The following is a 27947-nucleotide window of genomic DNA, read 5'->3' as shown; positions in this document are numbered from 1 at the left end:
CACCCTACCTCTGCACCTGGTCCATGCTCCCAGTTTGTAGTTGAGCCTGAGTTGCTCATTTGCTTTTGTTACTTTGTATTTATGATTTTTAGTTACTTTATGTTCTTTGTTGTGTATGTCTGTTTTCCATGTCTGGTCTTTGTCCCTGGATTACATTCTTTTGGTTACCACTATAATCTTGGTTTCCTTGATTACTCTTTCAAATAAAAGTTATTAAAAAAACTGCATTTTAAGGAAATGTTTAATTACTGCTAAATTAATTAAAACAATGTACTTTTTTTAAGGGATTTGAAGGGTCATCATATGACAACAAAGAAAATTGAACCTAATGAATACAGATCTTGTAATATTTTTTTTTGTATCAAATATGTTTGTAGCAGTTCTTTTTTATACTTTGAATGACCTTGAAATCCCGCAGTCCATTAACGAATATGATTAGAAAACAAATCAAAGCAAACAGTAATGTAATGAAATAAAAAAGGTTAACAAGTGACGTTGTATATACATGTACATATGTATAGAAAGAAATAGCTACTGGGAACTATTGTGCATTTCTTCTCGATATTTCTGTCATGCATTTGGATTACATTAATTCTGAACTTTTCTACAACATTTTAGTTCTACTGTGTCTTTCACAGTGAACAGCACGACAGTTTCTGTTACCAGGTAGAACACAAGAACAAAACAAGTGTATTATTTTCTTTCATAATTATAGTTAATTCCGTGGAACCTATGGTTAAAACAGTCATACTACAATCTGATTGCTTTACAAAAAATGTTTAAAATGGCACGGAATATTAATGTAAAACTCAACAGTCTATGGATTAGAATATCTAAGAGCTTTATATACGGTTATTGTAGATATTTAAATGTGACCTAACTCCTTGAATAGTCGAGGATGGTGCAATACGGTAGGAAGTGGACTATTTACATGCTAGTTTACATAACAGGTAATTTCATATATTTTATTGCTATTTAACGAAAAATATTTACTCTTGTAGTCGAATAAATGACAAAGTGTGTCGGTGAGCTACAATATTGAGGTTATACTGGGTCGTACTATGCTCCTGCTTCCACGTCGTAGTTATGTTTTTGAATTTTGATGTCTATGAATACATTCTCTATTTTTCCAACGATGTTTTATTCACTGGTATTTAGATAAGAACATTTTATAACGTTGCATGGGAAATGTCAGAGACTTTTGAGCACAACTGCTTCGCAAAAATCTTTATCAATAGGGGTTTGTGTATTGTTTTATATTTTCTACACAATAACTTATAACTGCTATGTGTTTAAGACATTCATGATTATATACATTTGTAAATGACGTTACGCATACTATTGACGTTACGCACGCTATTGCGGCACATGCGGTAACGTCGGAATTCGACGTTTATCGACACTTTTCGTTTCTTGCTTGCTTGCTTATTGGAACACGTGTACAATATTGCGAAATATACAATATTTATTGGTAGTAACATTTCTTAGAAAATCGAAAATAGTAATTACATTGATTATTAGTACTACCGGTAAATTAAATTTGCACATGCATAATTACTTATATGCACACTCTGTCTGTCTAGAGAGGGAACATTGCAACTTTCTCCCACGATAGGTTAAAATGCGCATTTTGATGTACATTTATGATTTTATGTTACATGTACCAATAGCAGAATTTGGACCTTTCACAAATTAGTATTTCGATTGAAAGAGCTTTCTATTTATCAGAAATTCGGGCTTTCATCAACACCCATTAGATAGCCGCTCTTTGATGAAGAGTTTCATTTCATTTGCTCATTTGCGCTTTCCGAAATAAAAAAATGTTTATGACTCCCTTTTAAAGTTCTGTCAACTATATGTTGCGGTCAGTTATTCCACTCCGATCTAATTCCTCTAAACTAATATATCTTCAATTCTTTTTTGGTTTATTAAAATTCTTTCGTTTGTTAATAACACAAAATAAATATACTTTTTGTCTTTTTGTATCCCATCGATTTCGACTTGGTCTCTTTCAGTTGCATATTCTATACTTGTAATTGTAGAGACGAGTATAAGTGTCTGGTTCTTATTATCTCACGCGGAAATTATTTCCGTTTTATTTCCTCATTTCACGATCGACGGAAAACGTTCCAAACGTTCAAAAAGTTGGACAAATCGCTAGACATTTGTTTTGTTCGTATTTTATCAGTTTAAAACGGTTTAAATTATAAAAATATGAAATACGTGTATTCCTAAGTGTATGTAGTTTCATAGAAGAAATTGCCAGTTGATTGTAGAATTATTTTGGACCATGATATGTTCTCAACGAACCCGGAAAATATTGACATCTGACATTTAGCGTGACATTTTCAAAAGGACGTAACTTTTTTGTTTGTGCTGAAAATTTTATCAAATGCCGACGTAGAATTGCTGAAAGTATGTACATTTTTAGGAAATATTAATCGCATAAGAATATTGTGTAAATAAGTTCTTACATTAATAACAGAATTTGATTACTGAACACTTTTAGAAATCTGACCATTTACCAACACTTTCATTTTTGCATTGAACATTATTTTGCCTAAAATTAACACAATTTCGATAATTATCTCAAAAAGAACATATAAAATTATTCTTCCATGCAAAATTTTACTACGAATTTCGTACCCTCTGCAATATTGCAATTCACTCTTTTAGCTTTTTTGGACCTACAGTTAGTTACACCTGACAGGTTGAATTTCGACATTTTTACGGGTTTTTGGAAAGTGTAATCATAAAGAATTAGAAGTACATTTGTACCATTTGTGACAAATATTCAGAACTGATAATTTGTCCTGTTTCCAGTATTCAGCTTTTTACATATTCACAGTTTTTGTTTACAATAGTCATTTATAGTTTAGATATGTGTGTTTTTTTTTCAACACAGCCGCAATAGGGTGCGCAACGTCAGATTTTATTCAGGTACATGTAACTGATTTTTTCCCTAACATCTTAATTGACATAACTGTTTAATATCAATATAATTCATGTAAATTATGTGCATGAAATGTACATATTGTGCATATCACAGTGCGAAAACATTATTAGATAGTAACGTGTTTAAAAATAAATATTTTACAGCACACCCATTATATAGAAAAATATAAATGTTATATATATTCAAATCAAGGGAACCAAGGTTACTTAGGTTATAACGGTAATCAAAGGAACGTAATCCAGGGACAAAGACCAGACATTGAAAATAAATATACACAACAAAGAACATAAAGTAACTAAAATCATACATACAAAGTAACAAAAACAAATGAGAAACTCGGACTCCACTAAAAACTGGGAGCATGGACCAGGTAGGGTTCGCGTCCTCTGCTTTTCTAGAAATACCAGCCGACATTGAATAAATCAGTTTTCATGGCGCAGATGGATACATCATAAAATGACGACAATAAAACGTCTGTAGTGATGACTTCAATCTTGTAGCAACATAACCCTGTTCCAGAAGCCTATTTATTAGAATTCTAGCGCGATTCAAAAAGTCTTCGTAGTTTCGGCAAGCTCTGGCATAACGTATGAGTTGTGATATGAACACTCCATACGCGGGTGCTGAAGAGATGTTGCCACAGATTAAAGCAACAGCAAAATAACCATAAAAAGGGTTGAATAGGTACCATCATCTGTCACTGACTTACAGAAGTTAAATATATTTTATTTACATGTAGTCTTCTTGGTTCCCTTGAAGACACTTACCCTACCGGTGCACCTGGTCCATGCTCCCAGATTTTAGTGGAGTCCGTGTTGTTCATTTATTTTTGTAACTTTGTATGTATTAATTTGGTTATTCTATGTTCTTTATTATGTGTGCCTTTTCCTTCTCTTTGTCCCTGGATTACATTCCTTCGGTTTCAGCTAGAATCTCGGTTTTCTTGAATACGTCTCAAAAACTGTTTCTCCAATTGGGAGAGATTCTTTTAGATAGAAAGAAATGTTCTTTAATTCCTGTGATGCATGTTCCACACCTACAAGGTAAACATTTATCGACGTCGAACATCAAAACAAAAAACCGCGTAAAAATAAAGTTTATTCAAAGTTTTCTTGGTTTCCTTGTTTACTCTTTAAATATGAAGCATGAGGTGTGCGTTTATTTTGTGGCCTTGGTATAGTAGTGAGAATGATTTTGAGGAAGCGGATAAAGGTTTCCCATGCAAGTGGCGTTTTCTTGCGCTGCTGAATAAAAACTGTAATGAAAAAGAAGTTACACCGTCTGTTGTAAATAATCAGCATTGAACATTTTAAATTTAATGTATGCGCGTTTTGAAACATGTTAGTACGCCCTATTGGTGGACGCTAAAATCGCAATCGAGGGAAATAAAACGTAATTTACTTGTTCACTTTAAACACAATCAAAGTTTCCACTCAACGGAAAGTATTGTTCAAAAAGATTATTGAATGTTATTTTTATCTTATGAAATGTTATCGCTCGGAAATCGCAATTTAGTCTTACCTTTTGTAGCAGTATTCCTAACTTTTGATTTTTCTACCTTGTTCATCACACTTCCTCGTGACATGCTAAAGACAGTTCTACGTGACGTGATCTTATTCGCCGATACAAAGCAGGGAACTAACAGATGTGCTGATCTAGTATAAGGTAGAGAAAAGGCTTAATTTGTGAAAAAAAAAGAAAATGGGAGACATGTGTTCCACCAGACCATAGGAATATCTATGACAACAAATTGTGCGCCACTCTCGGCCAATCTGTTCCTGACTTTGTATGAAATCAGATTTTTACAAGGACTACTATAGTAAAAAGGGAAGCAAGCAGCCCAGTCCTTAAATTTCGGTTTACATTTTATAGATAATGTATTATCTCTCAGACTGAACAATCCTAGCTACAAGGATTACTTAATTGCATCTAATCTAACCAAATGAACTTGAAATAAAAAAGACAACTGATACATCTTCGTCTACCTCATACCTAGACCTTCATTTGTACATTGATAATAAAGACGTTTGAAATTGAAACTTTATGACAAATATGATGCATTTGACTTCCCAATAGTAAACGTTCCTTTTCTCAGTGGCAATATATCAACATTTCCAGCCTTTGGTGTATATATTTCGCAGTTGATCCGTTACTGTCGAACGTGTGGTCTGTACATAGGCTAACTGTGTAAAGCGCGGATATTGTCAAATAAACGTTATAATCAGAGGTACGATCACCCTTTATATGTTTGACCTCATGCTACACATATAATGTGTCAGAGCATTATCAATAAAGTTTACATAGTTAATATCATCACTGCAAATGTTTTTGGTCGGCGTCACAATTTGATTGACCGATATGAAGTTTCTATCTCAAAGAGAAGACTAGATATCTTCATTTAGATCCCACGTCTAACTGGACTGACAGCTGCAGTGTTGTTGCTCCTTTAACTGTATCAGAGCAAGGCAGAGGAGCTAAGTCATGATTCGCTACGGTATTTCCTCAATTATGATTATAAATCACACTACAATCGTGTGAGGGCGTTGAAATTTCACAGAGATAGGTTTCATTTCTCTTAATATTCTAGTGTGAATGTCATTTCGTATAAATGCACGATGTTGATTTTTTTCGCACAATTTATTGCTTTGTTATAGTAAGTTCAAGATCAAACGACGAAGGGAAAACTATGACCCGTTGAATAAATCAGTTTTCATGTAAACGCTGAATTCACAAATTAAAATAAATGTAGTCTTTTTAACTAGAAAGAGTAATCAAGGAAACCAAGATACTAGCGGAAATAAAAGTATGGGACCAAAAAGAATAGCACAGATGTATGGTTTTGTACTACCTCTCCTTTGGAAAGTGTAGTTGCCATATAGGTCTTATTATGATTCTGTGATTATTTTCTGCGTCTACCTCTGATAGTAAGTATTGGATGTAATACGTTTTGCAGACAAAACTAATGTTGTTTTGCGCTTTATCTGCTGGTACGACAACATATTTGTCATTTATAGTGGACAATATTTTGCTTCATCGAGGTCTTTGAAAACTGATATAGGATTGACAGTCATTGACCTAATTAAAACTTTCATACGTTTCAAATTAAAGAGCTCACAGTCTTTACCCATTCTGACAGAGAATCAATGTCGTCTTGTTCTCGTTTTATCCATTTTATTGTGCAGTCATCCACGGCAACCATAAGAACTTTTAAGTTATAATTCCAATATATGGAGATTGGTTCACGGTACTTGGGACCATTAGAAAGGACTTTTCGGAAAGATTCGTTTTCGATGTTGTTTAAATCTCCCGTAATGACGTGACCGGAAAGATCATAATTCATTGGAGAGCTTTTGCAATAAAATTCAAGTGGTTTAGCCTTGAAGTCCTCAATCCCGAGGGTCTGCAATAGCCTTTTATAATTCAAAATTTTGGATGCAATGGGTGAAGTATAGGAATATGAAATAATCAGTACTGATTTACCTTTGAAATACGACGGAATTTTGTTTGTGACGTTTTTGTTAGCCAAATTAATTGTATCTATACCTTTGTTGACAAACGGTAATGGCAGAAATGGTCGTTTTTCTACATCTTAACCTTTTATAAAAACTGTTTTAAAGAGTCTGTGGAAACAAATATCCAATGATGACCACACGTCTGTGATAAAGTAGGTTTAGAAACAGGTGTGTCAGGACTTGTTTTGTAAAGGATGTGTAGGAGAGTGAGATATATAGATTAGAGTTCAGTTCGAATGTGATGAAGTCCAAGAGGTTTTTGTATGAAAGGAAGAAGACCATCTATGGAGACATCACGCATCTAAAGTGATGTGTAATGACCATGACCACGACTCCCTATCCGTTTTGGATTTTTGTCAAATAAATTCATCACATTTATTTTATTGTTTTATTGGCTTAAATTGTTTCCTATACTTTTATTGGTGTCATTGTACCCATCAGGTATTGCAGTTCCTAGTCTGTGTATCCAGTATTACTCTCTTTCCATACGATAGCTTCTACTTAGGATAAAAGTTACGCCATGTACATTTTTATTAGGCCCTTGGTAACACGTTTTAACTAATCGTTACTTATGTAGTTGCATAGCAAGATAATTCAAAAGAAATAGTAACGTAAATCGAAATCAGAATAGATAGTAATAGCGTGATTACAATCTTAAGTAATTCTGTCAAAGCTCATTAATCAATTAATCATCAATTCTATTATAACGATATCAATAAAGGAATTATTAAATTAATGATTATATACTTCTTGAAACGAACAAAAATAACAACATACATATGACATATTGCTTAATTTCTCTTGTACAAATCTTAATATCGACGAAAACACCACTCTAAAAAGAAAATTGGTTAATAAGTTTTTTCTGCATTGATTGTCCATAAGGTTACTCGAACGAATGTTTGTTTTACCTGTAATCAAATCCCCATTTACTTTTTTAAAGTTTGAAAATTTATTAAAAATTCAGAAAAAAAAATGTATACAGCCTTTTATATTCTAAATAACACTAATTATGAGGAAGGTGAAACCTTAAACGCTCCAGAAGAAACATATGAATTCAAACACTTAAGTCCTTTCACAATTTTTGTCAGCCCTGTTATTATTGCATGCAACTTTCAAATTGGTAAAATTTGTTAGCATATACGGGCTTTATTGTCCTTATGCATTCTCGTCTGAATTATGTATGGACCGAAATGTTCAGCTTTGGTAAGAAACTATGGATTGTCTTGGTCCGAAATGTCTTTTGGTCTATTGTCCGGTGTTGATATGCTGATTACGTCATTTTCGTAAACATTCGGGTGCCATGTTTTAACCATCCCTATCTTAGAAAAGCTCAGATTCGCTTTGTATTTAATCATCTAAGCTAGCTAATGTTTCCTAGCCTAGTGTGGTCCTTTTCCATGTATGTGAAAATGAAGCTGCCATTATATTATTTGAAGCTCCTGATTTTACATGCACAAAGCAGATGTTGATGTTTTTCTGTTGGTGAGTGAGTATAGAGGGCCTAGTTGATAATACAACCAGTTATGCAACCGAAAGGAGACAATCATTTTAAATGTTAATGAAAGTATTTATTGCGATTTAAGTCTTAGACTTTGGGATTAATATTTGTTAAAAAGAGTCTTTAAAAATGAAATAAAATAAGATACAGTAAAGTTTAATTTGCAAACTCATATGAAATACTATTTGCTCATTAAAAATTATACATAGTTATCTATAAAGCTGCAAGATGTTAAAAAAGATGGACACTATCATAAGTATGATCTACCTAGATATATACGTGTTGTAGCTAAGGTATGATCTACCTAGATATGTAGGTGTGATAGGTATGATCTTCCTGGATATGTACGTGTAGTAGCTAAAGTATGATCTACCTGGATATGTACGTGTAGTAGCTAGAGTATGATCTACCTGGATATGTACGTGTAGTAGCTAAGGTATGATCTACCTAGATATGTAGGTGTGATAGGTATGATCTACCTGGATATGTAGGTGTGATAGGTATGATCTACCTAGAAATATACTTGTTGTAGCTAAGGTATGATCTACCTAGATATGTAGGTGTGATAGGTATGATCTACCTGGATATGTAGGTGTGATAGGTATGAACTACCTAGATATATACGTGTTGTAGCTAAGGTATGATCTACCTAGATATGTAGGTGTAATAGGTATGATCTACCTGGATATGTAGGTGTTATAGGTATGATCTACCTTGATATGTAGGTGTGATAGGTATGATCTACTTGTATATGTACGTGTTGTAGCTAAGGTATGATCTACCTAGATATGTAGGTGTAATAGGTATGATCTACCTGGATATGTAGGTGTTATAGGTATGATCTACCTTTATATGTAGGTGTGATAGGTATGATCTACTTGGATATGTACGTGTTGTAGCTAAGGTATGATCTACCTAGATATATAGGTGTAATAGGTATGATCTACCTGGATATGTAGGTGTGATAGGTATGATCTACCTGGATATATAGGTGTGATAGGTATGATCTACCTAGATATATACGTGTTGTAGCTAAGGTATGATCTACCTGGATATGTAGGTGTGATAGGTATGATCTACCTAGTTATATACGTGTTGTAGCTAAGGTATGACCTACCTAAATATGTAGGTGTAATAGGTATGATCTACCTTTATATGTAGGTGTGATAGGTATGATCTACCTGGATATGTACGTGTTGTAGCTAAGGTATGATCTACCTAGATATATACGTGTTGTAGCTAAGGTATGATCTACCTGGATATGTACGTGTGATAGGTATGATCTACCTGGATATGTAGGTGTGATAGGTATGATCTACCTAGATATATACGTGTTGTAGCTAATGTGTGATCTACCTAGATATGTAGATGTAATAGGTGTGATCTACCTGGATATGTAGGTGTGATAGGTATGATCTACCTGGATATGAAGGTGTAATAGGTATGATCGACCTAAATATGTAGGTGTGATAGGTATGATCTACCTAGATATATACGTGTTGTAGCTAAGGTATGATCTACCTAGATATATACGTGTTGTAGCTAAGGTATGATCTACCTGGATATGTAGGTGTGATAGGTATGATGTACCTAGATATATACGTGTTGTAGCTAATGTGTGATCTACCTAGATATGTAGATGTAATAGGTATGATCTACCTGGATATGTAGGTGTGATAGGTATGATCTACCTGGATATGTAGGTGTAATAGGTATGATCGACCTAAATATGTAGGTGTGATAGGTATGATCTACCTAGATATATACGTGTTGTAGCTAAGGTATGATCTACCTGGATATGTAGGTGTGATAGGTATGATCTACCTAGATATATACGTGTTGTAGCTAAGGTATGATCTACCTAGATATGTAGATGTAATAGGTATGATCTACCTGGATATGTAGGTGTGATAGGTATGATCTACCTGAATATGTAGGTGTAATAGGTATGATCGACCTAAATATGTAGGTGTGATAGGTATGATCTACCTAGATATATACGTGTTGTAGCTAAGGTATGATCTACCTGAATATGTAGGTGTAATAGGTATGATCTACCTGGATATGTAGGTGTAATAGGTATGATCTACCTGGATATGTAGGTGTAATAGGTATGATCTACCTAGATATGTAGGTGTGATAGGTATGATCTACCTGGATATGTAGGTGTGATATGTATGATATACTTGTATATGTAGGTGTAGTAGGTATGATCGACCTTAATATGTAGGTGTAGTAGGATATATGATCTGCCTAGATATGTGCTTTAGGTGTAATAGGTATGATCTACCTGGAAACGTTCGTGTAATAGGCATGATCTACCTGAATATATAGGTGTAATAGATATGATCTACCTGGATACGTTCATGTAATAGGCATGATTTACCTGGATATGTACGTGATCTACCTATGATACCTTCGTGTCATTATTTGTCTCTTGTTTTTTAAGAAATGTCATCATTCTGTCATCGTGGATTTTATTGCTTTTATTGTCGGGGCCTTCCAGAGCTTACTCAAATGGGTGTTCATACCTTCTGAAGACATTTTGGTAATCTCTGTAAGTATTTACTATTTTTATAAAGGTTATTCGGTGGTGCATTTGTTGGGTTTCACCATATCTATACCTTTTTTTATTTATTGTAATAGGAATGATGTAGCTGAAGTACTTGTAATTGGTATGATCGAGCTGAAAATGAACCTGTTATATGAATAATCTAGATGAAGATATACTTTTAACATGTTTGTTCTAGCTAAAAATGTACATGTGATAGTTGTGATCTAATCGGGGATCTACCTGTAATATGTATTATCTACCCGAAGAATAAAAAATAAATCCTAAAATTTAAGTCTGAAAATATTATGATTTGCGATCTTTGATCTTGAGATTTAATGACATTAAGTAATAAGGAATGTATTCTGACCTTGTTTCATTTTACTTTGTGGCACCCAGTTAGGTGTTTTTCACTTTGGAAAATTAGGATGTGAAGTCAACATGCCTGCCATTTTGCATCTATGTCAAGGTTGTTCGGAGCTCATTTCATGTTACACTTATAAAAATTGTGTTAATTAGAATATCATGTTACAAATTGCACGGTGTAACATGATTAGTATAAGAACTTATTCAGCGTTAACATGAACAATGTCATAGATGGTAATAAGACGTAATTATGAGTAATATAGGTCACAGTTCGGTGAGACATGTACTTAAAATATTAGTTTTTCTTCGAAAGTGTATTTAGAATAAATTCAACTGGTTAAATATATTGACACTTATAAAATATATTACTACCTTTTCGTGAAATGAACACGCTAAGGCACTTTCATTGAAATCGCATAAAAAGGTAAAGAACTAAAGCGTGACATAAACTAATATTGCTATATTACAGTTTTGGGCAAGATGTGAGATAACTTCAAATGATTGAGGACATAACCGTTTTGTGTTTGACTCAATAGCTAAAAGTTAACGCATGTTCACATGCATGAAGCTGTAGATAATATCTTGTCAAATGTCATAGCGTCGTTACACAGGTTTAAATGAAGAAGTGAAGAAATTTTAAGATTATTTTGAAAGATCTATTTAATTATATATTATTATAATAATAATCAATCATAAAACCACATTTGAGTATACATTTATTATAGACATTTACATGTTCTAATTGGTGTTATTCATTCGTAAATTATTGCTTAAACACGATTAGGACTTGAATCAGATATCAGCAACGTTTTTATGTAAACTAAATTATATTTTCAAAGCCTGCAGTGCAGTTGCTATACGTAAATTCATGTTAGAGAGCCTTAGACATTCTCAAATGATTTGGACAAAAGAAGTTCGTTGGAGAATGAAAACTTAAATATCACTGCAGCATGATTTTTTTTTATTATTTTAAAATAAGTATATTTCTATGACATGCACTTCAACAACGTAACCTGAGTGAATAAGCTTTCTTAATAATCTGAATAAGCTTAAAGTTGAAAAGAATACATAGTCAGAAAAGTCATAACATAAATACAGTCAGAAAAGTTCAAACACACGTTACAAAGTATAAAATAAATAGTCAGAAAGGTCAAACGAAACGTTACAAAGTATGAATACATAGTCAGAAAAGTCCAAACAACGTCACAAAGCATAACTACAGTCAGAAAAGTCCAAGCACGCGTAACAAATCATAAATATATAGTCAGAGAAGTCAAACATAAATACATAGTCAGAAAAGTCAAAACAAACGTTACAAAGTATATAAACAAAGTCAGAAAAGTCCAAACAACTTTACACAGTATAAATACATAGTAAAAAAAAAGTCAAAACACACGTTACAAAACATATAGTCAGAAAAGTCAATATAAATGTTACAAAAACAAATATATAGTCAGAAAAGTCCAAACAACGTTACAAAGTACAAATACATAGAAAAGTCCAAACAAACGTTACAAAGTATAAATATTTAGTCAATTAGTCAAAACATTAATGCATAGTCAAGACAACGTTATAAAGTATAAATACATAGAAAGAAGAGTCAAAACAAACGTTACAAAGTATAAATATATAGTCAGAAAAGTCAAAACATAAATACATATTAAGAAAAGTTCAAACAACATTACAAAGTACAAATACATAGTCAGAAAAGTCAAAACACACGTTACAAAGTATAAATACATAGTCAGAAAAGTCAAAACAGACGTTACAAAACGAAAATATATAGTCAGAAAGTCAAAACATAAATACATATTAAGAAAAGTCCAAACAACATTACAAAGTATAAATACATAGTCGGAAAAGTCCGAACAAACGTTACAAAGTATGAATACATAGTCAGAAAAGACAGAACATATATGCACAATAGGAAAATTCATAACAAATATTTACTACTTTTAAGAGAAATGCAAATGAATCCTTAGCATTTTAATTAACAAAAGATTGGAACAAAATTCTTAAAAAAACGAAGGAATTACCGATGTATCTATTTTCAGAGATCGGTAAACGAATCAGCTCTGCGTAGAAACAGCAATCTCCACCTTTGATAAATTCATAACATTGTCCTTTGTTCGTTATCCGTTTGCACTTGGTGTCTCATGTTTACAATAAAGTATTAAAAAATCAAGTACATAGAAAAAACAATGATATTCTTTTCCTCTTTTTACAATATTTCCTTATGAATACAACTTAAAACCAGTTTTATTAGCCGTTTTTTTTATAATAATGCCGCTGTTGAAAATTCTATTTCCTAAAAAAAATGATAAAGTATATATAACCTCTAAGATGTAATCCTCTACTCTGATTAACTAGAATTAAGTTGTACGTGAATAAAATGTATTTGTACCAACGAAAGCCAGAGATCATTTCTTCAGTTCGTTTCTTTTAAGTTCATACTAACAACTGACTTTTCTCTGAGGTCTTTAATTTTGAAACGAATGAAAGTTTTAAGTAGGTCAAAGAGCGCCAAAGCGACATCAGTTCTCAAAGACCCCGATGTAGCAATGTGTAATCAAGGGAACCAAGGTTATAGCGGTAATCAAAAGAATGTAATCCAGGGAAAAAGACCAGACATGGAAAACAGACATACACAACACAGAACATTGTATTTAATTTATAGGAAAAAAGAAAGATTTACACCAAACAAAGAAGTCTGGATGGAATATATGTACTAATGATGTACTGTTTAAAGTATAATGTATTTTAGATCTGACTATGAAGTGAAGTATTTAGAACAAAGAATTCCGCTTTCCGTGCGAAATGACAAGCGTTATTTTGTTTTAAAAATCAATTTTGCAGTTATTTCTTGTTGTGTTTTTCTGTCCATCTCGAAAATAGCGAAAATCAGTACACTGCGGAAGTAGATACATTTACAGTATATCGTCAATGGTTATGAATAAGTTTAAAAAATATTTTATGAGTGAAGACCAATAATCTTTTATTTAATGTTGCCTTGGACTGATCTTCTAACTGCCATGTGTTAATACATATATTGTAGGTATATAAATATAAAATAAATTTAACTGGTTAAATATATTGACACTTATAAAATATATTACTACCTTTTCGTGAAATGAACACGCTAAGGCACTTTCATTGAAATCGCATAAAAAGGTAAAGAACTAAAGCGTGACATAAACTAATATTTCTATATTACAGTTTTGGGCAAGATGTGAGATAACTTCAAATGATTGAGGACATAACCGTTTTGTGTTTGACTCAATAGCTAAAAGGTAACGCATGTTCACATGCATGAAGCTGTAGATAATATCTTGTCAAATGTCATAGCGTCGTTACACAGGTTTAAATGAAGAAGTGAAGAAATTTTAAGATTATTTTGAAAGATCAATATATTATGGGTGAAGACCAATAATCTTTTTTTTAATGTTGCCTTGGACTGATCTTCTAACTGCCATGTACATATATTGTAGGTATATCTGCTATATTTATTATAATACTCATGTCATTGTTTACAGGAAGTGCGTTAGGAGCACCTTGCCCAGCGTCGTCAGAGTTTGAGCCAGGTTATAAGTACTGTATATGGGTAGGGCCTGCTGCTCCGTTCTTTACAGCTGACACGTACTGTAGATCTTTAGGTGGATACTTGTTAGAGATAGACAGTCATATTCACAACTACCTCAAATACAATTCCACTCTAAGGTATTTGTTATTATTAGAAGAGGATACATGTCATACTCATTTATTTCCACTACATGATATGGATAAATTAGAAGATTTTAGTAACATGTATTAAGCAGTCTTTAGTTGTTTAGACCTCGGTTGATGATCTCGGGTGATATTGTATTAAAGTAACATGAACTTAGCAGCTTATGGGTTGGCCTGGGTTGATAATCTCGGGTTATATTTTATTACAGTAACATAGTAATAAGCAGCCTTTAGTTGGTTAGACCTCGGTTGATGATCTTGGGTGATATTGTATTAAAGTAACACGAACTTAGCAGCTTATGGGTTGGCCTGGGTTGATAATCTCGGTGGATATTTTATTACAGTAACATTGTAATAAGCAGCCTTTAGTTGGTTAGACCTCGGTTGATGATCTTGGGTGATATTGTATTACAGTAACATGTACTCAACAGTCCATAATTTTGCATGGGTTGACGGAATCGATGTTGGTAATCCCGGCTTTTACTACAACCGCAATGGGACAGTACTTCAAGGCATTATGTGGGGCTATGGACAACCAGATATGTCATCGACCGACAAACACTGTCTAATGGCCAATATGATGAATGAAATTCTAATCTTCAACGACGACTGTAACACGAACCACAGACCGCTATGTTATCTAGATACAGGTAGTTGATTTTTTTATTTCCCTGGAGGTAACTGCAAAATGGATGTGTCGGGGTAGCATGCTTACTTCGAGTTCGGGAGGTCTTGGTTCCATTCCTGGTCGAGACTCACAATAGAACATGTAACTTGTTGTCATTGCTTTATCCTAGCTACAGGGATTTTATGCATCGCATCTACCCCTAAGAAGTTGAAATAAAGGACACTGCAGATAGTGTGAAATCTTCCCAATTTCATGACCTACTCTAACAGTTCGACGGAATGGGAAAATGCATGACTAAACCATACGACAAAAGCAATGACTTACTGTTCGGTATCGTCAACTTTCCTTTCATCTGTGGCAACATTCCTTCAGCGCATGTGTATAGAGTTTTCATATCACAACTCATACAAAAATGTACGTTATGTCAGAACTTGCCGAAACAAAACGGAATTTTCGTACCTTGCTAACAATTACATGTAGGCTTCTAATATAAGGGCCCCGTGCAGGTCCGGGTGTTAAAAGAATAGGCCTGCAGCAGCGCTAAGCTTGTCGTAAAAGGCGACTAAATAGTGCTCAGAAACCTAGCCGGGGGCTAGGCGCTCTGCCCACAGAGCAACTGGGATGTGTGCCCCAGGTGGTGGAATGGGGTACCCCTGGCATGTTACATGCTGGGGTTGTCAGGCTATAATACGGATAACCTGACCGCAAACCATAGTGGTGCACCATGTTGGGAAAGATGCCACGTTCCTCGCACGTTAAAGAACCCTGCTGTGGTATTCGATAGGAGTAGGAACCTTTGCGCTCCGCCACAGGAGGCTAAATTGCCCTACCTTACCCATCCCCCCTTTTTCCAGTGGCAATCAAAATTTGTCGACCCTATTATCCTTGTGACCCATCCTTTTTTTTCTTCATTTCATGTTCATTTTATCATCCATTTTATGTTCATTGTCTGAATATAGCTGAAATATTGCTGCTCGGACGTTAAACCCCAATAAACAAACAAACAAACTAATACAAGGTATCTTGCAACAATATAAAACTCATCACAACAAAACTTTTGTGGTCGTCATCATGAACTCGTTGATAATTATGGTGTACCTGCACCACGAAAAGCGATTTGTTCACTGTTTCATAGTTTTCCTTTCTCATTCGTCTAACCCGGGATTTGATATTTTATAACCAAATCGGGGAGGGGGAGAGGGGTTTCTAGAATATCAGAGAACACTAACCCTACTGGTGCACCTGGTCCATGTTCCCAGTTTTTAGTGATGTGCGGGTTGTTATTTACTTCGGTTAATTTGTACTTATTATTTTGGTTATTCATGTTATTCGTTGCTTTGTCTAGTCGTTATCCTTGGATTATGCTCTTTTTGATAAACGTTCGAAGCCCGTTTCCTTGATATACCTTTTGCAGACGAGCACGCTGCATGTAAGAACTAGAGTTACATGTACGACGGTATTGTATAGCAGTCAGAATAATGTGTCTGAGTTGGATGACATGCCTACTTACGGGTTGATGTTGCTTCTGTGACCAAAAACAATTTAATGCAAGGTGTGATAAAGGAGGTGACGGGTCAACATCTTAGCCTTAGACTTGCTACTAATTATATGATGAAAAGTATATATATATCCCAGAAATTTATACAGGGAAAATAGCGTAAGTATAGAAAGGTTTGAAAAATTCCCAACGATGTAAGAACTATCAGATGTGTCGTTTCCTCCGCGGGATCGAACTCGTACCGCTGTGACATATATAGAAACATCGCGTGCACAATGCCCAGCGCCCTAGACCACTCGGCCAGCTAGGCTATAAAATATAGGGATAGAAGATCAAGTTAACGATACATGTCACAACAAATCAATATTATACAAACATCTCAGAATTTGATCTGATGGAGCAGTGTAACGAGTAGAATCGTCACATTCTGAGACGTTTGTATAATATTGATTTGTTGTGACATGTTTGGTTAATTTGATCCTCTATCCTACATAACAACACCTAGATGAGCTGCCCGTACTACCATACATCGTGTACATACTAAAAAAGTAGTTACAGTCCTAGAATAATCCTACGAGGAGGAATAACCCGGCCAGCGAAAACTATATTTTATAGCCTAGCTGGCCGAGTGGTCTAGGGCGCTGGACAAATTTGACCCTTCTAACATCGTTGGTAATTTTTCAGACCCTTATATATATAAATAAAGGGAACCAAGATTCTAGTGGAAACAAAAAACATGTACTATGTAATCCAGAGAAAAGACCAGACACGGAAAACAGACACTGAACAAAGATCATGAAATAACCAAAATAACACATACAAAGATACAAAAGTAAATGCGCAACTCGGACTCCATTAAAATTTGGAGCATGGACTAGGTGCGCCGGTAGGGTAAGCGTCCTCTGCTTCTCCATAAACAACAAATATGCTAATTACCAATACGTTAGTAGTACAGTATATTGATACGCGAATATCTGGTTTATATTGATTTTCTTTACAATCATCTCTTATTTATAGAAGTATATTCATTATGTCCAAGCGCCGTTGTATCTACAATATTTTATCCTGCTCAATCGCTGTGGTTTTGGCATGCTAATCAGACTGGAACTAAATGGGCAGATGGCCCATCAGTCTGTAAACAAACTGGAGATATTAATAGCACAATGGCAAAGATAGAAAGTGCTGAAGTCAATAGATTTTTAGAGACGTTCATGAAGCCCTACGTAAGGTTAGTTCTTCTTCCTGTATTTAATACCTAACAAGTTATAGAAATGATGCATTGCACTTTTCAAGATATTTCAAGTTTTGTGCGGGAAATATGCAAAGCAAAATATATCATTCAGTAGTTTTGTTCGACAGCTTTTTCTCTAAAACAAATGACACTTCCGTCTGAGCTAATTTAGCATGCGTTTACTTTGACAACATTATAAAAAATGTACTAGGAATATAGTTTAAACAAAATGGAGCTAATGACAAGACTTACACCCTTTCAATTTAAGTGATGTAGGCAGACTTTGGATAGGATTCAACGATTTTGATGTGGAAGGAGCTTACAAATGGATAGACGGCAGTAATGTGACATACGTAAACTTTGGTGTTCAATTCCCTTACTCCACAAGAGACTGTGGTGCCATCAGTACGATGGACTTTACCTGGATGGAACTTTCATGCCTTACAATTGTCTATAATGACTTCCTATGCTACAAAGATATTAGTGAGTACCTTCATAGCAGTTCAAGGTGATGATTTTTTTCCTCCTGAAAACAATTAATCCACATAAAATGAAAATAATGATGATGACTATACGTTTAAGCACCACTTTTTGCCGAAGAGGACTTTAGGTCTGCACTCTGTCTGTCCGTTAGTCAGTCACGCAAATCAGTTTTTCGTCACGATTCAGGATATACATTTTGTACATTGATTAACCATGTCAAGTTATAGATCAAGTTTTTACCCTTCCTTTGAAAAATTAGTTTCCCCGCACTTTTTTCATCATACTTGCAGATATACGTTTGATATTTGGTACATTTACAACTGATCCTTTGACTTGGACATTCTACACAGACTCAGTTTTTCGCACTTTTCTACCGAACAGTTCTCCTCGACACTACTTCTTCCCGTAGAGGACTGTATTACCTTGCTATACTGTCAGATTTTTTTTTAATTTTAATCACAGTTATTAAGTTTCATTCGAAGTAATATTCAATAGACTGAGAGAGTGTGGATTCATATTGAATAAAAACTTATAATCCATGATTTCAGTTTTGCGAACATTTTCCTAAATTTGCTCATCAATTACAGTCCACTAGTTGAAGAAACACTTTAAAGGTGCATTGGCACGCGTGATACCTTCAACTCCTCTTTAACTATCATAAATCAGAACGCATTTGTAGAAAATATACTGTTCCACATATAATTATTAAATGGGAAAACGGAAAATACATAAATCACAACAAATACGTGTATTTTTGTCCATCCAATTCTTTGTTATGGAAGAATTATTATTTATCTTAGAAGATATGGTTCTGTCGCCTATCACAGCAAGAGCTACCCCTGGTATCTCAACATTTCCCACGACAACAACCATACAACAAACGACAACAAGTACAATTCAAACAACAACCCACATCACAACCGACAGTATAATAGCAACCAACAGTATAGTAACAACCGACAGTATAGTAACAACCGACAGTATAGTGACAACCGACAGTACCACAACAACCGACAGTATAGTAACATCCGACAGTATAGTAACAACCGACAGTATAACAACAACCGACAGTATAGTAACAACAGAAGAAATGACGATCCAGCCCATTGTTACAGACACGATAACGACAAAAAACGTCCCGGCACCAATTTCGTCCATGTCACAACATGGGTATACATTGATTACAACTGTTCCTCAGGCTACACAAGGTGAGTATTTCTATTTTCTTTTTTTTCTTTTTTGCAAGATAAATCACGGTATAGACTACTACAAGAGAACCTATGTAAAAATATGTTTTAATAATAAATTATGATCAATAAAGGATTCCATCCCGTTGTAATATCCGGTCACGTGCAGGCTTCAAACTACTAATGTCAATTCCCATAGGCGCCAACGCTAATTTCACTAAGTTCAATGAGTTATGGAGCTTCTATCTTAAGTTTAACCTGAAGAAGACTATACAACACCTAAAAGCTGCATGTTTACAATAATAGCCCTGAAAATATGTTGTGAGCTTTACTACCTTGCAGAGAAACACCAGCTAAAAATAGAATGAGAATTCCCCTACATTTCATAAAAAGTGGTCTTTATGCAGAACTCATGAAAATATTTAAATCACTAAGTAACAGTGCACTTGTGCAGATTTGATGTGCACTTTTTTCACAGCAACATAATTCAACTGCACTAAAACTTATGTAGGACTATTTTTGTGTTGAATTAGTGGTATGTAACCCGCATAATGACGTTGATGAAACCCGGCTTCTTTATGTTCTGACATTAATTATGTTTGTTCAAATAGCTGTTTAACAATTGATATTTTCAATGCGTTTTTGTAAAAGGCAATATTTATTACAAACGATGGGATGAAAACTACATTGAGTTAAATTATCTTTCACATGAGAGTTTTGATACTATATATTATGTTGATTATAAAGTAACTTAAATTGCTGGTCAGAAATTAAATACGTGTATGAATGTATGTTTCAGGCGGGTGTTTATGTTCATGTAACTACACAGGTGTGACCCTGACCAAGGACCAGTTGGATGTCAGGATTAAGGAACTGCATGATCTGTTGTTTATAGATAAGACAGAAATTACATGTATGTTAATCGCAATCAATATCCTCGTCATCATCGTCATCAGTATCATAATACGTTCTCGTCGTCTACAATTAAAAAAAAAAAGAAATATGCGAATAGAAAATTAAATTTTTTAAATCAATAAACTGTTCCACACAATCAATTAGATAACGCGGATGTTAAAAAATCTAAATTAACTGAAAAGTTTTATTATAATAAAAGCATCAAATTTAATTGTCAAGTTTTTATTTTTTTTCTACAGGTCTTTCTACGACTTAAACGCTCCGACTATCAGATATACTGTAGTAAGGGAGGCAATTCTACACTAACATTACTTGAGTAAGAACAAATATGTTGAAAGTGTTAAAGTAAAGAAAAGATAGTGTGAATGAAGGGTGATAACAAAATTGGCCACTGATATAACATGGGATGACACAGCGATTTTAATTCAATATTAAATTGAATATGATATGGCTAATGATTTGGTTCATATTTATTAAAATTCTGTCTCTCTTTCACGTTTCTTTGACTATTTTTTCAGCTTACAAAAGAACGAAGATAAGTGTTTACGACGACAGGGTTTCCTCTAAAAGCATCGGTTTTATCGGAGTAGCCATACTGGTAATAATATTTTCGTCTGTTGTGTTGGTTGATGTTCCTACATTATTGTCACAGTGCAGGGAATGTCGTAGACCGGGAAATAAAGGTCCTGATATGTCAGGTGTTAGGCAAAACAACTAATGGTAGTTAAAACGATGTAGTATGCATGTCTTGAATACGACGTTACATTTTCCGGTAAAAAGATGATTTTATAATATAATTTTGATATTCGAACTAGTATACGGTTGAATGTATCCAAGGGAGCCTATTTTACCCATTTCCAGACTTTTTTATGACAAAACTATATTATGGTCATGAACATACAACAGTGCTCTGTAGCCATATTGATACCTGCATGCACATACACGTTCATAATTATGGACATAAGTTACAGTTCATTGTCTGCATATTTACATGTACATTTGTTTATATATCTTGCAATCAATTTGTGGACCTGATGACCTTTTTTATTACATGCATTCGACTACTGGAAGCCTGTTGCAGCCTAAATCCCTATCTGTATATGTTGTTTACCCACTTGGTAATACAGTTGAAAATTATAGGGCAGCGATTGGTACTTTCAACTGTCGAATGAGGAAACTTACTGGTTACATAACTATATGAACACATACTCTGATATATTTCTTAACAACTTACTTTTTTGTGTATAGTTGCATCACTTAATGTACTTCTTCAATCGTTAAATCCAAATGTGAATGCACTGTTTGTACTTTTCATTTAATTCTTTTAATAGGAAATATCGAAAGTAATCCTGGCCCATTAAAAGATTCAACCTCGACACAAAACACCAGAACATCTTGCAAATACTTCTTTTTACTGTGTAATCTAAACACCCGCAAGCATAAGAAATAAAATAGAATTCCTAGATAACTTTGCTGATGAATTTGATATTTTGATTCCAACTGAAACACACTTGAATGAACACATCCAAGACCATGATATTCTAATTGATACTTTGAAGAATAACCCACTTCGCAAAGATAGGCCTTACGCAGGAGGTGGTATCCTAATATATTCGAAAGAAAATATAGGTATTTCGAGAAAAATCGAACTTGAAAATCCAATTGATGAAATAATCTGGGCAAAAGTTCATGCGCATGGTCAATCATCTCTGTTCTGTGCAACCTATAGGCCACCAGGTAGAGACAATGATTACTGGTTGCGTCTCCAATACTCAAAAGAGTTGGCCCTTGAATTAAATGAGAACATCGTGCTAGCTGGTGATTTCAATTCAAACCTATTTTGTAACTCAAAAAATAAGCTTCTAGATATCATAAACTCTAACAACCAAAATAATGTGATAAATGAACCCACCCGGGTAGCTAATGATAGTAGAACATTAATAGGTCCAATAATTATTTCGCTTTGATAGCAGTACTCGAGTGTTTTACCTAGACAGATCAGTGATCACGACGCGGCGATTACGTTTATTGTATTTACAAAATCAGTATCGAATACTTTTGAACGTGAAGTGTGGATGTATGATCAAACTGATCGTGTTAACTTTGCTAATGAACTTTTTGAAATAGAATGGGAAAATAAATTGAACGAACTTAACGATGTAGATGAAATGTGCCATGAATTTGAAAGCACATTTATCACAATAGCAAGAAAAGGCATACCGACTAAAATGATAACCATACGTGCACATGACAGACCGTGGTATAAAAATAATAATAGGGGAGAAATTCGTATTCGTGACAGAATTAGGAAAAAAAGCTCTCTGGACAAAACTCGATAAAGATATCCTCACGTATAAAAAAACCAAAAAAAATAAAGTAAACAACATGAAAAAAGTTGCCAAAGAAAACTTTGAGAAAAATATTGACAATTATATAACGGAAAATTTAAAGAATTAAAAAATGTACTGGAAAATAACGAAAATGCTTATTAAATCCAACAGAGGTATGAATATTATACCCCATCTCATTAATACCTTGAATAACGACACAGTTGTGAAATTATAGATATAATTATAATACCAAATCCAAATAAGGCTACAGGACCAGACAAGATAAGTCATCGTCTGCTTAAAATATCTCCTGAGGTAATAGCTAAGCCCCTTGCTTTAATATTTAATAAGTCTCTTGAAACTCACAGATATCCAACTGCATGGAAGGTGGATCATGTTATACCTATATTTAAAAAGGGGGATACTGCATTACCTTCAAATTATCGTCCTATTTCGCTTATAAGCTGTTTGGGAAAGGTAATGCAAAAAGTGGTGTACAAGCATGTATATAATCACCTAATTGATAATAGTTTACTTTATCCTTACCAATCGCAATCGGGGTTCTTATCAAAACTATCAACAGTGCATCAACTAATTGAACTATATAATATTGTTTGGAATTCTCTTGAAAATAAAGAAATTAGCTTCTTCGTATTTTGTGATTTTTCAACAGCTTGTGACAGATTTGGCATAAAGGTTTGATACATAAACTCAAATCGTACGGAATAAACGGAAATCTCATAGGCTTGTTTAAGGGTTATCTTACTGATAGAAAACAGATAGTTGTGCTTAAAAACAGGTGCTCATCTCTTCTACCAATCCAAGCAGGTGTACTGCAAGGGTCAGTCCAGGGTCCTTTACTGTTTTTGATCTACTTAAATGATATTGGAGAACGACTCCAACCCTTAACCCGCCTTTTTGCTGATGATACATCTTTAGGTTACTCAAGTAATAGTACTGAAAATATCAAAACAGTAATAGGAAATGATTTGGAGGAACTTGCAGACTGGTCAAATAAGTGGTTAATGAATTTTAACCCAGATAAAACCGAAATAATGATTTCCTCAAACGTTAAAACACCAGATGACCTATCCTTTTCACAAAATGATAATATCATACCGATAACACACAGTCGCAGACATCTTGGAATAACTTTTTTCGCAAGATTGTAAATGGAATAACAAAATAGATTATATTATTAAAAGTGTTAATCGACATTTAAACATTTTGAGAAAGTTCAATAGGGATACACTTTCCAAACTCTATGCAGTATACATATGCCAGCTTTTTTGAATATGGTTGTGAAGTTTGGGATAATTGTGGAATACTAAATGCATATAACCTTAAAAACTACAACTTGATGCTGCTAAAATCATTACAGGGTTACTGATATTTACAAAAACAGAACTTTTGTACTCTGATTCAAGCTGGGAGCCACTCTCAGAAAGAAGAAAGCGTAGAAAACTGCATTTATTTTATAACATTGTCAATGATAAAGCTCCGAAATACCTCAATAACCTTGTACCCCCTGATGTCCAAAGTTTAACTTTGTATCCCTTGAGAAACGGCAATGATTAATACAGCCATTCTGTAGGCTGTCGTCAACGTCTGAATATTTCATTCCTTCTGTTATTGAAGCATGGAATAAACTCGACCCATCCGTTTGCGATCTAGGCTCTCTTTCAAAATTCAAGGCAGCACTAAAAGAAAAATCCTCAAAAATAACTACCCCTTCATATTATTCTTATGGCCCACGAAAACTTAACGTAATACTCTCGCAACTCCGTTGTTCGGCTTCGTTTCTAAATGGAGATCTTGGTAAAACTAACATAGTGTCTAGCCCAGCGTGTAATTGTGGTACTAAAATGAGGATGTAAATCATTTCTTCTTTGTCTGTCCTTTCTACAATGATATCCGAAACGACCTTATACATTAACTTAATTGGCTACCCATGGAAATAGAAAGTAGTATCCTCTTAAGTGGGCATCAAGATCTTACAAACGAAATGGCAATTGTAGAAGAAGTTCTAACATTTATCAAGAAATCGAAACGTTTCCTCGTTGTTTAAAATACTTGGAGGCGTCGGTTCCACTCACAAACTATATGTATTTGCTAATCTTTTGTTGTTATTTTATTTACCCAACTGATACATGTATTAGTTGTTTTCTTCTTCTATTTTTGTCTTGTGCACGTCATTACTGTATATCCTTGTAGTATGCTCCGTGTAATATTGTAAGAAATGTAATTCATGGGAAAAGACTTTATAAGTTTGACTAACTTGTGTCCTATCCCATTTGTTCTAATTGAGCAAATAAAATTGTAACAAACTATAAACTATTTTATAATAGGGTGTCATTCCGTGTTTGTGAATTATATTTTGTCAATTATTTTTATTCTTTTGTTCGGAACTACATGCTGATGATACAAAACTATTATTATTTTATGTATTTATCCATTTTTTTCAACAGTTCATCGTCATCATCAACTATAATACAAAAAAAATATTATTTACGATAAACACATGGCGATGACATTTTTAAAAAACGTCATATAAAACAATCAATACCAGGAATAGATCCAGGATTTTAGGCTAGGAAGCGTATAAAGAAAAGTAGTCCAAGCAAAGACTATTTCTGGGGAAGAATTTGTGAAAAATCCAGATTTCATGATAAAAATATTGTATCCCAATTTTAGGGGGTGATATTGTACGTTCGCACTCTATGAATCCGCGAAATTCTTCTTTCGCAGGAAACGACTGTTCAGCGGGTCCTTGCTTTACAAAGAGTCAATGTACATGAAATTATGCGTGAAAAAGCATGACATATACATGATCACGTCACTTATTACATATGCTGATCATTATTAGAGTTCGACCCACAACGTAAAAGTAAATATTTTGCAGTTTTTCTTTATTGCCACATTTTCTATACATGTTTTATAAGTTATACTAGAAATATGATATGAATTTTTCAATTTTATACCTTAATTTGCATAATTGAGTAAAAACAGTCCCATTTGGCCTAATGAAATATAACTGTTGTCTCATAACAGACGTTTTTCGTTTAAGTTTAAAGATTTTTAAAAACCCTGAGTAAGTCAATACCTTTACTTATCCTCAATAACCGATGTTCTATCTGCATATACATAACTTGGGTATACTTGGAATGTAAGGACGAGTAAAGCGAATAGTTAATGAGCGAATTGCTTTAGCAATTGTTTCTAAACTTGTGACAATTAAGTAAATCCCAAAGGGAGAACGTAATGTTATCTAGTAAAAAAAGTCCACTTCTCAGCATAACCTCATATCAGTAATATTTGTATTTCTTTATATCAAGTCAACATTGGTATATCCGAACATTTCTACCAATCATAACAAAACAAAATGAAACATATAAATACAGCAAATAGAACAAACAAAAAATAATTTAGAAAAAAACAATAAAAATACAACAGTATAAAGTTTCCATAGCAGTTTAGTTCAATCATTCGGTTACATTTTCTTCCTTTCTAGCCTTTACTATGAGTTAACATGCTCACAAAATACGCGTATACCTGACATGCACCGTTATGTAAATAATAAAATGAACAGTGCGTAAAGACATAATAATGTTGGTTTGATAGTTAAATAAAGATATCAGTCTCGCTGTATGTGGCATGTAATTACCTTCAAATTTTATGTAAAATATTTTATAAAACCTATACTTTATGCATCATATTAAACTCGTTTGAAGCGGTATTTTTTTCTTAGCTTGGTCGCAGTGATTTAAATTTGTATTGTACATGCTATCCATGTGTAATATACAAAAAAAAAGAAAAAAGAAAGAAAAAAAGAAAATCAACATTAGCGGTTCCATTTTGAGAGTGCAAAATTCCGACCTCACAAACAACCCATACACCCAAGAGGCCGACTGAAAACAACATGGTGAATGACTGTTGAAAATGGCATGGGGTGAATCAAAAGTAACTGGCTGAGTAGAAAGACTTTCTGTTAAACTTAAGATTCGACTGGAGTGAAAGTGGAAAAATAGAAATGGAAGTATTTGGTTAAAAAATCAGCAATAAGCATTGCAAGTTAATTGTTTGTTGCAATAATTTCATTTTAGATGATATTAGTAACTTTAATTTCACCTCGACATTTGAGAAATTAATGATATATTTGTTTCTGTCTTTGAAAGAGTAATCAAGGGAACCAAGGTTATAGCGGTAATCAAAAGAATGTAATCCAGGGACAAAGACCAGACATGGAAAACAGACATACACAACAAAGAACATAAAGTAACTAAAATCATACATACAAAGTAACAAAAGTAAATGAGCAACTCGGACTCCACTAAAAACTGGGAGCATGGGCCAGGTGCACCGGTATGGTAAGCGTCCTCTGCTTTTCTAGAAACACCCGCTGAGTTGCTCATAAAAAGTCAAGTCCGCGGTAGACAAACGAGGAATGGAAAACCATGACCTGTTGAATAAATCAGTTTTCATGGTGTTGATGGATACACCATAACGATCCATGAGTAAAATAACAAAAAAAAACAAAATAACCAAGTTTTAAGGAAGTTATTCCAATTTTGCACGACGGGAAATTGAAGTTACCTTGAATCAGGAAAACAATATAATATTCATTCCATACAATTAAATTATAGCATCAATACGTGTTACCCCCCTCTATGGAAAAAAACAGAACTGTGGGACACCTTAAATCACTGGATAAATGTCCTATATTGTTTCCATCTTTTATGTATATAAAACGAATATGGACAAAATTACCGAACTGATGACATATAGGCAGTAGCCCAAATGAATAGTCAAAGGGGAAAGTCTGTATAACAAATAGGCAGGATCGTGGTGAAAACCGGAATGTTGGAAAAGTTGGTCAAATCGAAGGTGTGGTCGTCTTAGTATTTTATGAACGCACCGTAACGGCTTAGCCTCCTTGTGTATGTGGAGGGAAGTCGATCTATTTGAAAAAAGAAAGGAAAAAGAGGCTTACTGTACACAGGCAAAATTATTTCACATAATTTTCACACGAATTTTACGTGATTTTCACCTAAATTTCCAACAATTAA

At 34.0% G+C, this 27947-nt stretch overlaps 1 protein-coding gene across 1 annotated transcript; it reads left to right on the top strand.

Moving 5' to 3' along the window:
* Positions 1-883: 883 nt before the first annotated feature.
* On the top strand, positions 884-23461 carry LOC148615362 (uncharacterized). Its single transcript, XM_088590274.1, has 8 exons — positions 884-950; positions 14420-14603; positions 15024-15259; positions 17753-17963; positions 18235-18449; positions 19250-19657; positions 20436-20549; positions 21070-23461. Exons 1-8 carry the CDS (start codon positions 899-901, stop codon positions 21267-21269), a joined length of 1620 nt encoding a protein of 539 aa, XP_088446400.1. The 5' UTR covers positions 884-898; the 3' UTR covers positions 21270-23461.
* Positions 23462-27947: the final 4486 nt, after the last annotated feature.

The sequence above is a fragment of the Perna viridis genome, chromosome 6, assembly GCF_037379345.1.
Source record: "Perna viridis isolate PV_CMFRI_1.1 ecotype Kerala chromosome 6, ASM3737934v1, whole genome shotgun sequence".
Classification (NCBI taxonomy): domain Eukaryota; kingdom Metazoa; phylum Mollusca; class Bivalvia; order Mytilida; family Mytilidae; genus Perna; species Perna viridis.
Note: the sequence above shows the minus strand (reverse complement) of the source record. Positions and strands in the feature narration are given on the sequence as shown.

Coding starts and splice junctions, on each gene's coding strand:
- LOC148615362 (XM_088590274.1), top strand. CDS start 899: ATGGTGCAATACGGTAGGAAGTGGACTATTTACATGCTAGTTTACATA. Junction 14,604..15,023: donor AAATACAATTCCACTCTAAG/GTATTTGTTATT, acceptor ATTGTATTACAG/TAACATGTACTCAACAGTCC. Junction 20,550..21,069: donor AGATAAGACAGAAATTACAT/GTATGTTAATCG, acceptor CTATTTTTTCAG/CTTACAAAAGAACGAAGATA.